The sequence below is a fragment of the Pararge aegeria genome, chromosome 5, assembly GCF_905163445.1.
Source record: "Pararge aegeria chromosome 5, ilParAegt1.1, whole genome shotgun sequence".
NCBI classification, from domain to species: Eukaryota; Metazoa; Arthropoda; class Insecta; order Lepidoptera; family Nymphalidae; genus Pararge; species Pararge aegeria.
Window position 1 is genome coordinate 7930033 of NC_053184.1, and position 17056 is coordinate 7947088.

Consider the following 17056-nt stretch of genomic DNA (forward strand, 5'->3'; position numbering starts at 1 on the left):
ATAAAATTAATGTTGTTTTTTTTTTATGTATACAACGGGTAACCGTATATTTCACATATGTATGTAAAATATTGAATAAGCATATTTATTTTTCCATACAAACTAATTCAAAACATTTTAAGTGTTTACCTATGACAACCCTATTGAGGATAAACGACCGACACGCGCATAGTACCTACGCTACGCGACGCGTTCCTAAGTGATGGTGAGTGATGGAGTCGCATGATTTTTATATTGCATGTGATGTTAGGGATGTATCTGATTTCTTTCAGCAAAAACTATCGCAGTGGTTTACTCAAAAACTATTAGGTTTTCGGTTTCACAGATAAGTCTCAGAGGCAGTAAATAATGTACCTACCTCTAAAGCCCGTGACGTGTTATTTCAGTTTCCATTCACACGTTATATAGAGAAGCGCTTGACTTCAATCACACCTGATGGTAAGTGATGATGCAGCCTAGGTGGAGCGGACTTGCTTCAAAAAAAGTATCATCGTCATCATCAACTTTTTAACAGCCTACATTAGCCCCGTAGTGAGAATGAGATGGCTCAAGGCTGTAGTCCATCACTCTGGACAAATGCGGATTGGTGTACTTCACAAGCTTTTGGGACCTTTCTTCTCTCAGGCATGCAGGTTTCCTAACGATGTTTTAGTACACCATTTAAACCACATGATATTTTTAATTGCTTTAAAGGGGTTTTTTTTTTAATGAGAGGGGCCGAAGCCCTAACCGCTAGCCTATAACCGCCTTTTTAATATTTCTATAATTGTTTACACATTATGAGCAGAAAATAGAAAACGAAAAAATATTAAAAAAAGATCAATTTCAAAATTGGTAAAAAAAAACTAAGCATACAAGGATAGATATATCATATATTGTCAAAATAGAATAACGTATTTAATTAAACAATATTAAAACACATTAATTCTGAGTTATTCCAATACATTTTGATTACTGAAATGATCGTCAATTTATACATTTTGCATTTATAAAAACTGTGTAAATATTATGAACTATGCTTAACTTAATATAAAATGGACGGAATATTGTCGTTTAATCACATCATAGGCACTAGATTATGTTATTCTTAATTATAACAATAAGGCTTTACAATTTCTAGCTCTCAACAATAACATGGGTCTTTGAACTAGTAAAAAAAAACATCATAATTATAATCGATGTCATTTTTTCTGCTTTGGTTATAAATAATTGACAAATGATGACAATGGTGTCATACTATCTTCTTCTTATTTTTTTGCTTTTATTGCTTTTAGGTGTGCCAATTCGGCACGTTGTACTTCGCCAATGTCGCGTATACTTTGGAAGATCCACAAAGGTGATTGTCAAAAGGTAAACAAAGATTTTCAAAGTTTTTTTTTATAATAAATTATAATGTGATATATAGTCATCCTATCTACATCCTATTGTTATTGTCAGTTTCGCAAAAAGTTACATTAATCATTTTTCCCATGATGTCTTCATATTTATTTATTTACATTCTTTAAAAAAAAAAAAACAACAGAGATTAAACTTTTAAGCAGCCTTTGGTAACAAATTATTCTGTCATGTTAAAATACTCAGCTGTTTGTCTTCCCTAATGTAGTCATTAAAAATTAATGTACAACGATTTTGTTCTGCTATATGTATAGTAGATTATGAGTCAAGTAATGTTACATTGCATTTTACAGTCGAGACGGTATTTAATGAATTTGCTAAGAAAGCCGAGAGTGTAAAAAGTAATGTACCATACGCGTTTCATATGACGTTTTCCATCACACTTGCGAGGAAAAAAAAACAGGATAAACTTTTAAAAACGTTCTCTTAAAGGAACTAAACATATTATGCTGACAATACAAAATATTAATTACGAAAAATGGCAAAAAGGTGAACTGATATACAGCCAACATAGTTAGTTGCATAAAGCCTATATTAAAAATATAATCAAGGTAATATTTTCGTATTTAAAACCTCTTTATATTAAATAACTTTATAAAATTTAACTTTCGGGTATCATAATAAATGAGGCGGTAAAAATATTTAGAATTATATTTTGTTCTTTTATGAAGGAAATGCCTACTATTATTTCCCACATAAAACCTCTGTGTTAGTTAAATCAAAAGAATCTGTATTACACAGCTAAATTAAAAATGGCCCATCTGCAAAAATATAAGTTGCAGTGAGGTAAAAACTAAACTTAATTGGGTCATTATAAATAAATCACAAGTACGGTAATTTTAAATAAAACACGCGTGTCCTATATCTTGGAATGTGAGCATTATAACGATGTGATAAGGTCCAAGTTACGAGCAAGTGTGATGAAAAATATAATGCTTAGATCATATGTTATAGACTAGTCTGTACTGTGCTTAATACTAGCCTGAACTGTGCCTAGTACTCCGATACATTGCAACTGTTCTTACACATTATATTATATATACAGGGATAAGGCATATAAGATCTGTGAAATAATAATACTCGCTACACAAACGAAGTAATACTGCAATTCAAATAAATTATTTACAAAATATCCCTTTAATATAATACGCAAATTAAAAGAGCTGTCTATTCTTGATTTTTTATACCAAAACTATTTAGTATATGTTAATTTAATATCATCAAATGTTTCCAGCATTCAAATTTAAAACAAGTTCTTAAGATGCAGTTCTTTTAAACATAGTAAAATAGATATCGACCATATTATTAAAAAAAAAAATTTTTACTTCAAATGAAGATGGAATTAGTAAAAACTAGATGACAATTTAAGATTTATTTAAAGGACAACGCTCACCCTTAGAAAAAACCCAGACGTAACTGGTGAAATATTTGTCTCGGTTTTCTCTTTACAACTATGTAACTTGTATATTCCAATATCAGAGGCTAACTTGTAAATATATTGCTTTATCTTTTTGTCCAAGCAAAGTATTTTAAAAGGAATTTTCACTTTTACCCCTATTTGTAACAGTGAGGTTTTACTGATGCCCAATAAATAATATAAAAGGTAGATAGTGGATATTGAGTTTCAGCTTGTTATAATCAGTAGATTCCATTCTAAAATGCTGAATTATATATGCTTTTTAATACTTCACTTAAAGGTTATTTATGCTAAACACTACTGATATTGGATTTTTAGTCAGATAGGTCTGTTTTGTTTTGGTTGGATTGTGCATTCTCCTTTAATCTTAATTCTTTAGATCCCATATTAATTGTGTCCCAAAGTGATTCAGTCTATATTACATGATTTTTTTATTAGAGTTGTATATCAAAACAGTATGTTTCTTGCCATTGAGATGGTGCTTATTAAAGCTAAAAATAGGATTGAATTAGAATTTACCGACCCACTATTACAGCGATGATCAAGGAAGCAGAAACACCATATGGTTTCATCATACCAGTCTCTGAAAATATAAAATTATCACTGAAAAACACATGTGATACTTATATTGAATGAACGGACGCCTGCCATTGCCAGACAGGTGATCAGTCCACAGTAAGGACCATTCCACCCTACTTATAATAGTGTTTCTATTTGTTTATTTGTAACTTATTCATGGATACAATCTAAAATTTATCACTTATTCTTTTTTTTGTATATAGTATAATATTAAAATACTCAGCAAATAAAAAATTGTGCAGTTTGAGGACCCTTCTTTTAACTCCAAATGTAATTTAAAATGAATAGTTTGATGCTTTAAATTGAATTGTGTTATAAGTAACATTTATGTAGGCACATGGAACAATGTTTCATCAAGTTACATTTTGCACTTTGGTTGATGTTACTTGTTTATTTAGATAGATTTATTTATAAATAAGCACTATCAATTTCAAAATAATAGAAATGGTGCACAAGTCGATTATACTTCAAATAGTCCATCAGTATGAAAATCAAAACAAAATATTTCAGATGCAGTTTAAATCATTTCTGCTGTTAATCAATATGAGAATGTTCAATACACACATCTGTTAATTTGGTTTAAGCTAGTATTACTTTTATTGCTTTAATTAAGTTACCTTTTTATATCCAATTCTTTGATAGTATTATTGACAAAGTTTGCTAAATTGACATCTTTGGCTGCAACACGGCAACCTTCATATGTATCAGCTGGTATATCAGTTCGGAATGCTTTAAAATTACTGAGACAATCTCTTGTGATCACCTCCTTGGCTGAAAACATAATTTCATTGAGCACATTTATAATTTTAATTACTCTAGGTAGGTATAGCATAATTATCATTCTGATAGTGTAAGTGTGTGTAGAAGTCGCGGGCAACAGCTAGTTATTTTATAAATCTCTCATCTTAGATGAAGACGGTCTGTGGCCAGTGCAATATTAATTTGGCTGTTAATGATTTTTAAAATAGCTTAAACGATAATTGTACCTACTGAAATTATAAAATGAATCAAAATTGTCATAAACGCAGTAATCCTTAACATGTTGATTTGCCACTACCAAGCATAGGCCTCCTTTCTCTTAGCAGAGCAGGATTATGAACATATAACAACACAACATATAACACAACATTCCTTAATGGTGACTGAATCCAGGTACGGAGGGCTTTTTTGGTCATAATCATATGTCAACCAAAATGGCTATGCAATGGTATGGGAGTGAGACCTATGCAAGCATATAAATCTGACCAAATAAAATAATTTGGCCTAGCAAGAAATGCAGAAACTTCAAAGTTAGTAAAGCTGCACTAACCTGTCCCTATCAAAGCGAGGCAAGAAGGCCACCAAAAGGTGATCACTGGAGTCTATTATAAAACTTACACTTCTTACCCTCTACCTCACATTGGACCCAGCACAATAACCACTAGAGCAACTTTAAAATTAATATAATTTACATCAATATTTATAATAAAAAGTTCAATCTGGTGTATTTAAAATTGAGGCTTTGATATAGAGGTTTGTTCTTGAAATTTGATACTTACCCCCTTTCCTCTCAATCAATTTAACACAGACATCTTCATTGTCGAGACAGGGACTCCCTAAATATCCAACTCCTCGCCAATTGAATGGTTGCCCACAGCCTGGAGTGGCTGTTGTGCATTGATAACACCATATTGCATTACCTAACAACAAAATTTTGAATATATAATTAAAAACCAAAAACTTTCTTTCAAACATCTTTGGTATGGAGAGGTCCGAGGTTCCCTTGGAGAGTGCATAATTTTACCAGGCTTAGTGTGGGCGTCCAGCTAACATAAACCAGTCAGTATAGGGACCTGACACCTGAGTTTTTACAGGAGATGCCACACAGTCAAGCTTTCATGTAAAAAAAGTGTATTTTCTAACATTTATTCAATAATTCTTCTATTGAATAACTTACTAAGTGGTATCAACTGTAATTTTCAAGTATGGTTTCTGAAGCTCTGCCAGATTGGGTGGGTTCTTTTATAAATTGACAAACTATGACACTGCTGACTGCAAAATAAATAAAATACTGCAACTATGTATTGCAATAGATTACTGTGGACATTTTTTAAATGTAGGATACTACTTCGCATTCCTTACTAACAAAGAAGCTTTGTTGTGCAAAATCCATTATTTCACTACCAAGTACTACCATGAGACTTTTGAAATGGTCTTGTAAACCACACCCTAGTGCCCTGCATTTTACAATGGCAGTTATTATGAATATTACTTACATCCGTTAAAAACTGCTGACAAAATTATAGTAAACACAATTATCTGCATCTCTGATGTGTGATTAGATTACTTGTAAAATAACATTAAAGGGGGAAATTTAAAGAGAAAATTGATCTTCATTCGCACACACCGCAGACCGCGTCTATTTATTTTTTATTTAATTCAAGTTTTTAATAACCTGCTTTACGGCTTTGGATTCTAGCACAGATTATTATGATGCTACGTAGGTTCTGAATTTTAAAGTCTATCTATATTTATTTAAATCTGTAGTCTGTGTAAAACAAAACACTCACCACAGACTACCAGCAACTTCATAAATAACATAGGTGTTTATATCCTCATAGTGTAAATAAGAAAAAAATGATTTATTTTAAAAAAGCGTGGCTAGTATTCATTAATTTATTCCTTTATATTTGTTAAAATATTTTATACTATTCTTAAATCAAATTGATTAAATTTTTTTTTTTTTTTTTTTAGTTTGGTTTTCTATATAAACCCATCTAAAACGGAATTCCTTGAAGGACCACATGAAACCACAAGCAATTAGATGAGGGTAAGATGCGCTCCACGAGATTATTATGTCTACCCATTTAGGGTCTACTTATGTCATAGAAATAGGACGAGAAAATGGTACACATAATTATCTCTTAGTGGAAAAGTTTTGAAAATTTTTTTTATGCACATCCTTTCCCTAGCCTTTCCCTGTGTAAGGTAAAAGTGACTGCTTAAGTTATTACCTACATACTGCAGTAAAATCATATAACCTACAATGTTAAAGCCGGTTTTCCACCGCGAAAGGAATAATGAGCGGGAAACGATTAGGCGGGACGGACTCCACTTGTAAGAAATAGTTCGATCCGACCATCTCACCTCTTTCTTTGTGGTAACACTGCAATGTAATTTGTCATTGCGAGTCTTTCGGATTCCGTAATGAGTCCGTTCTATTGCCTAGAGCTGAGCGAGTTCATTCCAACTCTTTCGGCTCGCTCAGTCCTTTTCGCTCGACTTTGTATTGGTGGAACTGGAAACACAAGTATGCAGTTTACTCTTGCGAGTTGAACGGAGTCCTTTATGGGTCCGCTCCGATCGCGGTGGAAAACCAGCTGTAGTCTGATCTTAAGTTCGTAAGGTTAAGGTAAGATCTATAAGGTTTAACTCTGACTTTAACTCAGATTTAAAAACAGTTAAAACGAGACACGCAAGCTCTTAGGTCTAGCATATTATATCTGTCTTGTTTTAACACTAAGAGTTGAGCGTCTACATAAGTCCGTCGTTATAATATCCTTAACTACAGTTTACTCGAAGTGGGAATTAATAAAATTAAACATGATAAGTAGGCAGACAAAGAATAATTAATTATTGTGCTGTAAAACAATAATTTAGACTTCAGTATCTTCAACTGGTTGTTCCTCTGGGAAAATCGCCGCCCTAAGCATCATTAAATCTTCTTTATTCAAATCGATGCACATTGTACCAATAACATCCTCTATCCCTATAGTACCGTCATTACTTATATCAACTTCTTTAACTAGATTTTCTAAGTTCTTTGGTGGCATCTTGTGACCTTGTTTTGCTAATATTTCCTTAAAATATTCCCTGTCTATTGTACCGGCATTATCCGGATCTAGCACCTTTAACGCTGCACGTAGTTCTTCCTCAATCGGAAAGTCCCTTTGTCGCAATGTCACCATTTTTAAAAACTGATCATAATTTATATGGCCTTGAGGATGCGGTGGCCTAACACAAAATGCTATGAGTTCTTGTAACTGCTCTGGTGTATATGTCATTAGAAGTAATGCTTTCAGCATGTAAACTAATTCTTTTTCAGTTATGTATTCATGAATATCAGTGTAAGCTGGGGTGTAGTTTTGAAATACTTCCCAGAGCTGTTCAACTTCTGCCGTTTGTTCTGGTCTTAGTTCAAATTTAGGTTTAATAGCTTCTGAGGAATCACTGAAATCAAATGGTGCAGCTGGATCCGGAGGAGGAGGCTCTACATATTCCTCCTCTTCAAGTTGCTCTTCAAGTTTTTGTTCATCTTTTTTTTCTTCAGCTTCAACTTGCTCACCTTCTAATTCTTCCCCAGCAAGTTCTTCACCTTCGCCAATTACTTCTGGCCTTTCTTCTCCTTCAGTATGTTCTCCCTCGATGTGTTCACCTTTTAACTGCTCTTCCTCAGTATGTTCTCCTTCAAATTGTTCCCCCTCCACATTTTCTACTTCTGATTTAACTAATCCTTCTCCACCAAGTTCCGCATTCTCTCTACCTTTAGTTTCAAAGCCTTCACCGGCATTTGTTAGTGGAGTTTCAGTATCTGCGTTTTCAGGTTCCATGTCTTTATTTCTATCAATTTATGTTTACCAGTTACCACAAATTTACGTGAAATAGAAACTAATTTAATTCATACCAGGAATTTATCCTTGCATCTGGGTTTCCCGAACTGCGTCCTTAGGATAAGTACTAAATTTTCTGTGAGTCTATCATATAGACTTAGACTTTCAAGCGACATAAATTCGAGAATATCTATAAAATCAACTACAACTTCATCACGTACACTATCGATAAAATCGAACATTTAGGAAGTCCTTGATAAAGGTAAAATGATCAGAATTGTGACAAAAACAATAAATAGAAATTATGACAGCCATACTTTAAAGACCGAGACCTAAAGACTTTTTTATCTTTGGTTGTAATAGTAGATATCAAAATGAGTACCTAATCACTGGTCTGTAAAGAGGTCAGCATGTAATATTAAGTACACACGCCTTTTGAATTTAAACACTATTTCAAGGTACAATAATACCTGTGATTTCTTTTAGATACCACGTTAGCAGTTCTCCGTAAACTAAGTAAAAAAATTCTATCAATAATACTTAGTGTTCAAATGGCCTATCTAGTAAAACTCTTAACTTTAACACTGCCTATTCTCTGCTTGGAACAAAAGCTTCTAAACGATTATAGCGCCCAGGTACCTAGTGTGTACCTACCTACTAAACTTGGCACGGATACAGTAAGTAGATACCTACAATATCATCCTTCAATCATGACAAGCATTCATTAATTGCTTACTACTGTAGTGAGTGATTTTCGGAATCAATTCAAAAGTTTAAACCACTAAATGTTGGTGCATTGCAGTTGCTACAAATTACCTACTACATAACATTTGACTAACATTTGATTTATTTTTTATTTTATACCCGCATATCTTAATCATCATCATCATCATATCAATCCATTGACATCCCACAGGCACGGGTCTCCTCGCACAATGAGAATGGTTTTAGGCCGTTATTTACCACGCTGGCTGGCCCAGTGTAAATTAATAAACTTCACTCTACTTTGAGTACAGTACCTTGAATACCTAGAGATCTTAGTGATGGAGCTCCTTCGCCGTAGAAGCAAGTGATATTTTTATTCCTTAAAACGCACATAACGTAGAAAAGTTAATGGTGCGTGCTGGGATCCGAACTCGGCCCCTCGAATGTGAAGCCGTAGTCTTAACCAGTAGGCCTTCACCGCTGAACCTTAGTCGATTATAAAGTTGCATCGTTATATTTTATATCTACACTAAAACTTAACAGTTAGTTTGTATGTCTGAAACGGTCAGTCAGAAATAAAAAATCTTCGTTTGGTGGGCTATATTGAGTAAATGGTCGACTATGTAGCATTACGCTGCGATCCCTAGTTGACGCGGGTTAACCCGCAGGGCACAGCTAATAATAAATAAATAATGTGATATAATAGGATTTGATAGTTGTATTATCAAAATATGTATTAAGACATATTTTATAAAAGATAATAAGTACCGAAACAGTGACCGGTTAGTCTTCAACTATAACGCGTTCATAATAATAATATAATAAAAGTTACATCGGTCCACGGCCAACGCTTTCAAAAAGCGCATCATGAGCATTGGAGAAAGATGCCGGCAAACGATGGTGAACGGTCGCTATGACGGTGGTGTGCGTGGGCTGTGTGAAGTGAACAAGAGGACGTTTGAATTTAGAAGGCGGATCGCGCGGGAATATCACGCATGCGCTCATTCAACTTGTTTTCCCGCGCACGTTTTGGCGGGAAGCAATACCATTGTTCGATTTTTAATCTAAATTTAGTTTGATTTAATAATTCTAGTAGGCACCTCCTGTGGTAACTCTACTTTGGTGTGAAGTGTTGTTAATCGTCGTTGATTTTCAAAGATCTGTCTCCTACATTCCAAGATGGTAAGTTAAAACTTTTAATTACCAGAAATTGGGACGGGGACATTTAATTAATTATTTGCCAAAAATATAACTATGGGATAAAAAAGTCGTTAATAAAATACTTAGGTAAATTATTTTCTATATCTAGGTAATCTGCGACACCCAGACAAATCTCTTTTTCCAGGTTCTAAAAGGGCCAGAGTTTTTTTTAAGAAATTACTCTTAGATCTATGCGAATATGATATTCATTTTTATTAGTTTCTTTAAGTCTAAAAATAAAATACTACAATAATATTATAACATTTAAATATTTAATAGGATGTTAGTCTTATAACTTACAATTGTAACATACCTTTGAATAGACAAACGCAAGTAAGGACGGATTGACAGATTGAGGTGATTTTTACAAAAAAGGAATCCTCCTTTTGTGTAAATATAGATAAGGTAACCCTAAATAAAAATACCAACTTTAGAACTCCGTTTAGTTCTATTTAAAAGTTATAACCTGCGACATTCTTAAATGCTATGTCGTCTACAACTCTACATACAATATAAAATTAAATTCAGCAAAATTGTCTTCATTAAATAATTAAACTCCCCGTCCGCGTCGTCGCCGCAACTCACTTGCCCAACACAAATTACTTTTGGTGTACAACTTAGCAGACCATGGAACTTACCCTTTCTTTGTAAACTCGATACCTATACTGCAATTACTATTGTTTTTACTTTCAACCTACCGCTTTGTATTCTTACCTAATGGTTCCAAGAAAATAACTACCGACGAAGTTTTAAAAAGAGTCCTAGTATTTTAACACTGAAATATGCATGTTGAACATACATGGTATCCTCGTACTTAAAATAACTGAAATTGGCTAACTAAAATATTAAGAGAGCGAATGTTAAGTAGCTAAAATTCTGAAATTTGGCAACTATTAAATAAAACCCAATGTAACCTTACTTATCCTGATTTTAGATATTAGACAAAAAGACAACACTTTTTTGAAGCGATTTATTAACTGAGTAGTATTTATATTTGACCGCTCTAATTTTTAATTGATTAATTATTGTTGGTTTCGATAAATTATTTCTAACTTTCAGCAGATCATTTTATATTAAAAGTAACTAAACAATAATTATTGTTATAAGTTTAGTATTTTGAAAAATAACGGAAAAGCCTAATTACCAGGAAAAGCAAAGGTCTTACATTTATACGTATAAAATAATAGACAGTGTAAATCATAGCAAAAACCAAGATACAAAAAATTTATTAATTTTAAGCCACAGAAAATTAGAGCATTATTTTTTAATTTTTTTTATGATTTTAAAAATATTTTTATTAGGGATAATTCCTAGTTCAGTAAGAATTCCAGTAGCATTCTTTCTGAAATGTATTACATTTCGTCGTTAGTCTAACTTTATCTTTGTCCAAGGCTTCCCACAAATTTTATCCACAAATCAGTATCATAAACCACCACAAGGCCGGTTAGCGGTTTGGATTATTTCTTAAACAATTACAAATGTATTATTAGCTGTATTAGATACCAATGATGTATTCCTATTGCGGTGGTGCAAATAAATTTACAACTTTGTCTTGTGGTATTCTCTTATGACATGATTTTAAAATCACGTAACAAAATATGATCCTGTTTAAATGACAAAGAACTGGCCAAGTACGAGTTAAACTTGCGCTGAGGGTTCTGTACCGCAGAAGGTTACTTATTAATCTTCTAGTTATCTAAAGTATCGTTGAAACCCGGTGAAAGCCAAATTGTAAGGTCTTTTTTAAGGTCCAAATTGTAAAGATTTGCGTAGGAACGAAATCGAACCTCGGCACGTACCTCCAACTTTTTGACTCTTTACCTTTAATGGGTTGATTATGATGACTATGCCTCGCAAAAAATGACTCGTTTAATATATTTTATTCTTATTTGGAACGTCTAAAGAAAGCAAGGAAAACGTGAAAGTAACAATCGAAAAATCGAAATTCACAATTATGTATTGATATAACCATTTCTATTGCCGCTATAAATTAGAATATACAATGAAAAGAAAAACATATTTATTACATTTCATTTGCAATAACTCTATATGAAAATATTTTAAAGAAGTACAGTATTTAACACATGAACTTGTGGTAGCTGGATAAAATACAAAAAATTTTAAAAATTCAAAATTCATTTATTTCATGTAGGCCTAAATCAAGTCTGTCTGTGTGTAGTGACTTTACCACGGGTTTGGAAGGCAGATTCTACCGAGAAGAAGCCGACAAGAAACTCAGCAGTTGCTCTTTTCCAACAAAAACAATTTACATTTTAACATTCATTTGTCTATCTTGTGAGAGATGAAAGCGGAGCTGGATGCTTCCAAGCAACCTTGTCATTAAGAAATTCATCAATTGTATATTAACCTCGGTGTGTAAATAAATGTGTTTTAACATATTCTTTAAACTTATGCATTGGTAGGTCCAAAATTACTTAAGGAATCATATTATAAAAGCGTATACTCAATACCACAAATCGCACTAAGGAGTTGGTTTTCATTATTTTATTTATTATACGTAACTCTAATAAACACAATACTAGGCTGGTAAGAGCGTTGAGAGAGGGCAATTTTTCGGCATTTAAATGGTTTTAGTGTTACTACAATTATTCGCTAAATGGCCGCGTTCAGATTTTATCTGTAAATTTAGCATTTTTGACATTGATAAGATACATTTGAAAGTGAACTCTGTAGATCTCTCCAACCAAATTAAAAATAACATTGTTGAATAGCTAGTTTTTGTAAAATAGTTTAGAAAGTCTTCTTAATAAAATGAATTTTGCCTTTTTATAAATGAACAAAAACAAATCAATGCAAAATTATATCAGTTTTTCACTTAACAAACTTCTTAGGTGCTTCTGAGATAAAGGGGCACCCAAATTTATTTCAGAAATTTTTAAAAATGAGTGTAAAAATTAGGCAGGGAATATGGTTTTATCAATGACTACATGATCATACTATACGTGATAAAATGAGAAATTAGGAGATCCGTAGATGAACTAGAGTTAAAATCGGCGGGGCCCATAGCTCAGAGAGCCAATGGACCGGTAAACGCAGCGTTGGTCGATCCACAAGGCGGACAAACGTCATAAAACTACTTAATCGCTGAAAACAGGAACCGGGAATTTTGTAAAAAAGACCTTACCTAGACCCTACCTTTTTTTTCCATTACAAGTTAGCCCTTGACTGCATTTTCACCTGGTGGTAAGAAACGATACTGTCTATGATGGCAACGGGCTAACCTGTTGCAAGTTTTAGCAGTTCTATTAAACCCATACCAATAATCGGTTTGTACACGACATCGTACCGAAACGCTAAATCGTTTGGCGGCAGGACTTTATCGGTAGTGTGGTAAACAGTGGCGTGCATAGAGGGTATGCATATAATATAAAATGAACAAAATCTCCAGTACAAGTTATAGATACTAAAGGGTAAACTTTTTTTAACTCTTTTAATGCCTATCCTTAAGTTTTTTATAATTCGTTCTGGAGATTTTCTTCATTTTATATAATCTATATAATCAGTGCATACCCTCTATGCACGCCACTGGTGGTAACTAGCCTCGCCCGAAGCCTCCCGTCAGAAAAATGAGATGATGATAATAATAAAATCAAAGATTTCGGCAAACACTATGCCTAAACTAAACCTATACTAGCGTCTAGCTTGTCAGCAAAAGCGAATGTCCAATTGGTTCGCGGACTAAACTCCGAATCGCCCAATCTCCATTAGGACATAGACGTGACTAACACATAAGATTCCCGTTACTCCGAAGTCCGATTGCAATATAACTGAAATCCCGACCCTATGAATCAGTTTAATTGGCCCTTCAAACACGTTTCACTTATAATGGGTCTAAAATTTGGTGATATCTCCAAAATCAATGATGTAATGCGAAGTTAAACAAACACAAACCTAGTTGATAATACATATGGAAATTCCATCTATCTTTCATTTTTGCGTTGGTTCGCATCATGGAATACAAAGCAAGGAAAGAAAACGTCAAATTAATATTTATATTCGGTTCATGATAGGTACATATTATTTTCTTCACCATAACAGCTTTACGTGATAAAATAACATTAGGAGCTATGGAGTTTTAATTAATAAACAAACAGGCTTAAGTAGTGCCAATAAAGATATCAAATTCTGTTAGCCAAGTTAGGTATCGACTGACGGTAAGGCATTGCGTAATTTTCAAGGATCTATTTAATATGTAGAAGTCTCGTAGAGTTCATATATTTAGGTATTAACATGACAAGCAATAAAACATCATTAGTACGTACCTACTTATTTAGAACATCTGGCTAACCTATTTTAACCCGACATCTAAAAATTCGTCCACTCATTATTACCATCCGAACGCTTGGTAAATTTTTTCGATTATTTTACTAAAATATAATTGGCGGTACCCATGGTACTTGTAGTACCTATACATATTAGTAAGTACCTATATTATGTATCTACGTGTTGCATGTAATATTTTCATCCACATTAACTATCTACGTGACATAAAAATTTAACATTGCAAGGTTTATTCTTGAACTTTTAGACCAAGCTTTAAATGTAAAAAATGCCATGTTATATTATGATTAGTACTTTTAACATAAAAAGTATTCGGTCATGCTTGAAGCATATAAACTTCAAACAACGAAAGAAAAGTAAAAAAAATCGAATTTAGGTGAAAAATTAAACAGATACGGTTCCTAATGGTTCAAGGTACACAAAAGATAGGTGTACCATTATAGCGTCAAACTTTCAAAGCATCGTCGTTTTCCTACATGATGAGCCCGATTGAAGTTGAGAGCTTATTACGTGCATTATGGAAATTATCTATAGCGTAACTATTTAATTATGGGGTAAGACGTCACAAGTTGCCGCATAGTCCAATATTCTCATTTCCACATATTGAACATAAAACTACTAATACATTTTCTGAAAAAAAAAATATTCGATAAAAATAGTCTGTATAAAAATTTAACAAAATTATTTATTCAAAAGAAAATACAACTGAGTTAGGAAAAAAACGAAAAAAAAAACTGAAAAACTACTGACGTTTTAAATAAAAACTTAGCATTTTTAATTTAAAAAAAAAATAATAATTAATATAAATCTCATAGGAGCCTTAACCATTATAACTAAAAGACTGAGATAAGCACCTAAGGCTGCGCGCGCAACCCATTTATCTCGGCCTTATATCTGAGCGCGTTTCATTCGGAAAATTCGCCCTCATTTGATTTTCATAACGCACCAAAAATCATAACTAACTATATAACACCCAGCAATTTTTTTTAAATAGGCAGATTGCATTCACCAAATTATGTCTCTACAAACATAAAGGCAAAAATCAGCCAAGTTCGGTAGCAAGAACGTGTGGAAGAAGTTCTTGGATTCTTGGAGATAGCTATAATAGCTGCAGTGTCTAGTTATAGTCATAATAATTGTTACAGCAATTGAATCACCAATACCTAATAGATTTCCTTATTTTGGTAATATTTTGTTATTTTTCTTGTAACCTTTTAGTTGGATCTAAATTCTATCACGTAGTACAAACTAATTGTTCGTAAAAGCCTTGCCAGACACGCATAACGTGATGATCCTTGGGAATGACATAAATCTGAACGTTTGCAATTAAAGCTCGGCCTTGTTATTCTTAATTGATAAAATTCACAACTAATGATGCTCATACACGGATATTTTTTAAAGGTACTAGAGCTTATTGATAAAAAGTATCGATTATTGACAGAACTAAAAAAAATATCCGTGTAGAATATCTGTAAAATATACTTATATCCGTTTATGTCTACCCCAACCTGTTAGCCCGCAGATGGATACTACTTAGGTATATGCTACGGTCTTAGCCATACATAATAGTGCTAGTATATGGATAAATCAGATAAGAAAAAGAGATCTAATCTATTTGAAAAAGAATTTAAAAAGAGACAAGAAATATTGAATTTAATTTGAAATTTTGGTTTTATGGCTATGGTGTACGGACTATGTCGTAACAAATTCAAACGAATATTGTTTTATTATACCAGAAAAGACACCTACACTTCTTTTTATTTTTTTACCAAAAAAACATTTTTAAATTTTAATTCTGTTTATTTATTAAATTAAACACAGACTAAAGACTGGGCACAAAACCTATAAAATCATAAACTTAAATACTTAATTACGATAAAATGGCTTGTTGTATGCACTTATGTTACAATCTAATAGATATGATATTATGGTACATGATTATAGATTGAATCTGTATAGTAAAATATAATCTGTATTTTTATACTCAAAACATAAAATCATCACCATCATCACCTCAATCTTTTGAAAAGTGTGTTCACAGTTCACACTGACAATGATAAATAGTAAAATATCAAACGATAAATACAAAATTTTACTGTACTATTTAAAAAGTTACTGGATATAGAGCAAACTTAAGGTCATTCTTACGCAATGAACACAACATGACCCATCAATAGAATGTAATTCGCTTTGTGGTTATCATTCGCGTGATTCTAAGCATTACTGCAATGTAAATAAATGCTAGTTCAGGCTGACAATAAATTTGTACAGTTTTCATCCAATTTGTGTGCACCACAAACTCGGTGCTCTAGTTATTTTGCAGCAGTCTAACATAATGTTATGGCGTCGCGTTCTTTTAAATAATATGTAGAAATATAAAACAGAGGTGATAATGATTGTGAGTGTTTAAATTAAAATAATTTTATTAAAACAGTAAGCCGTGTAGTGACGGCAACTCAAAATACAGTTGCCACCACCCCTTCCTTTTTCCATAGGTGTCGTACGAGGCGACTAAGAGGGAATATAACGGTTATACGGTAACGGAGAAGGAGAACGGGCATCAGCGTCCTCTGTACCTTCTACTTTCTACTACTTCTATCTACTGCGGTCACAAACCCGTCTGCCCAGCGTGGTGATGATGGACAAACCCTCCCTTTGGGAGAAGCCTTTAGTCCAGCATTGATTGACATTGACTGTTGTAGGCTGTTGAAAACCGAAGACAGACCTCAAATTGAATTCGGAAATCAATAACCCGCTCTGAAAAAAAAACCGTCAACGTAAAAAGCTACTTATCAACAGAATTATGAAGTATTAGTACCTCTGAGTTCTTCATCCACGTTTATGACGGATTGAAAAAAAAAAACCGTGA

At 33.0% G+C, this 17056-nt stretch overlaps 3 protein-coding genes across 5 annotated transcripts in view; 1 reads left to right on the forward strand and 2 right to left on the reverse strand.

Moving 5' to 3' along the window:
* Window positions 1–2915: 2915 nt before the first annotated feature.
* LOC120623740 lies at window positions 2916–5835 on the reverse strand. Its single transcript, XM_039889939.1, has 4 exons — window positions 5647–5835; window positions 4930–5070; window positions 4009–4162; window positions 2916–3395 (listed from the first exon to the last, which is right to left on the reverse strand). Exons 1-4 carry the CDS (start codon window positions 5693–5695, stop codon window positions 3260–3262), a joined length of 480 nt encoding a protein of 159 aa, XP_039745873.1. The 5' UTR covers window positions 5696–5835; the 3' UTR covers window positions 2916–3259.
* Window positions 5836–6157: 322 nt separating this feature from the next.
* The window catches only part of LOC120623742, a 34149-nt gene continuing 23250 nt past the window's right edge, over window positions 6158–17056 (forward strand). The window contains exon 1 of one of the 3 annotated variants that reach the window (XM_039889942.1): window positions 6158–6200. In XM_039889942.1, the coding sequence (XP_039745876.1) occupies window positions 6195–6200 (6 nt within the window). In that variant the 5' untranslated portion in view covers window positions 6158–6194. Of the gene's footprint in view, window positions 6201–9620; window positions 9868–16568; window positions 16586–17056 lie in introns of those variants that run through there. The other 2 variants (XM_039889944.1, XM_039889943.1) reach the window with 2 other exon arrangements.
* On the reverse strand, window positions 7026–8295 carry LOC120623741. The gene has a single exon (XM_039889941.1). It carries the CDS (start codon window positions 7978–7980, stop codon window positions 7027–7029), a length of 954 nt encoding a protein of 317 aa, XP_039745875.1. The 5' UTR covers window positions 7981–8295; the 3' UTR covers window position 7026.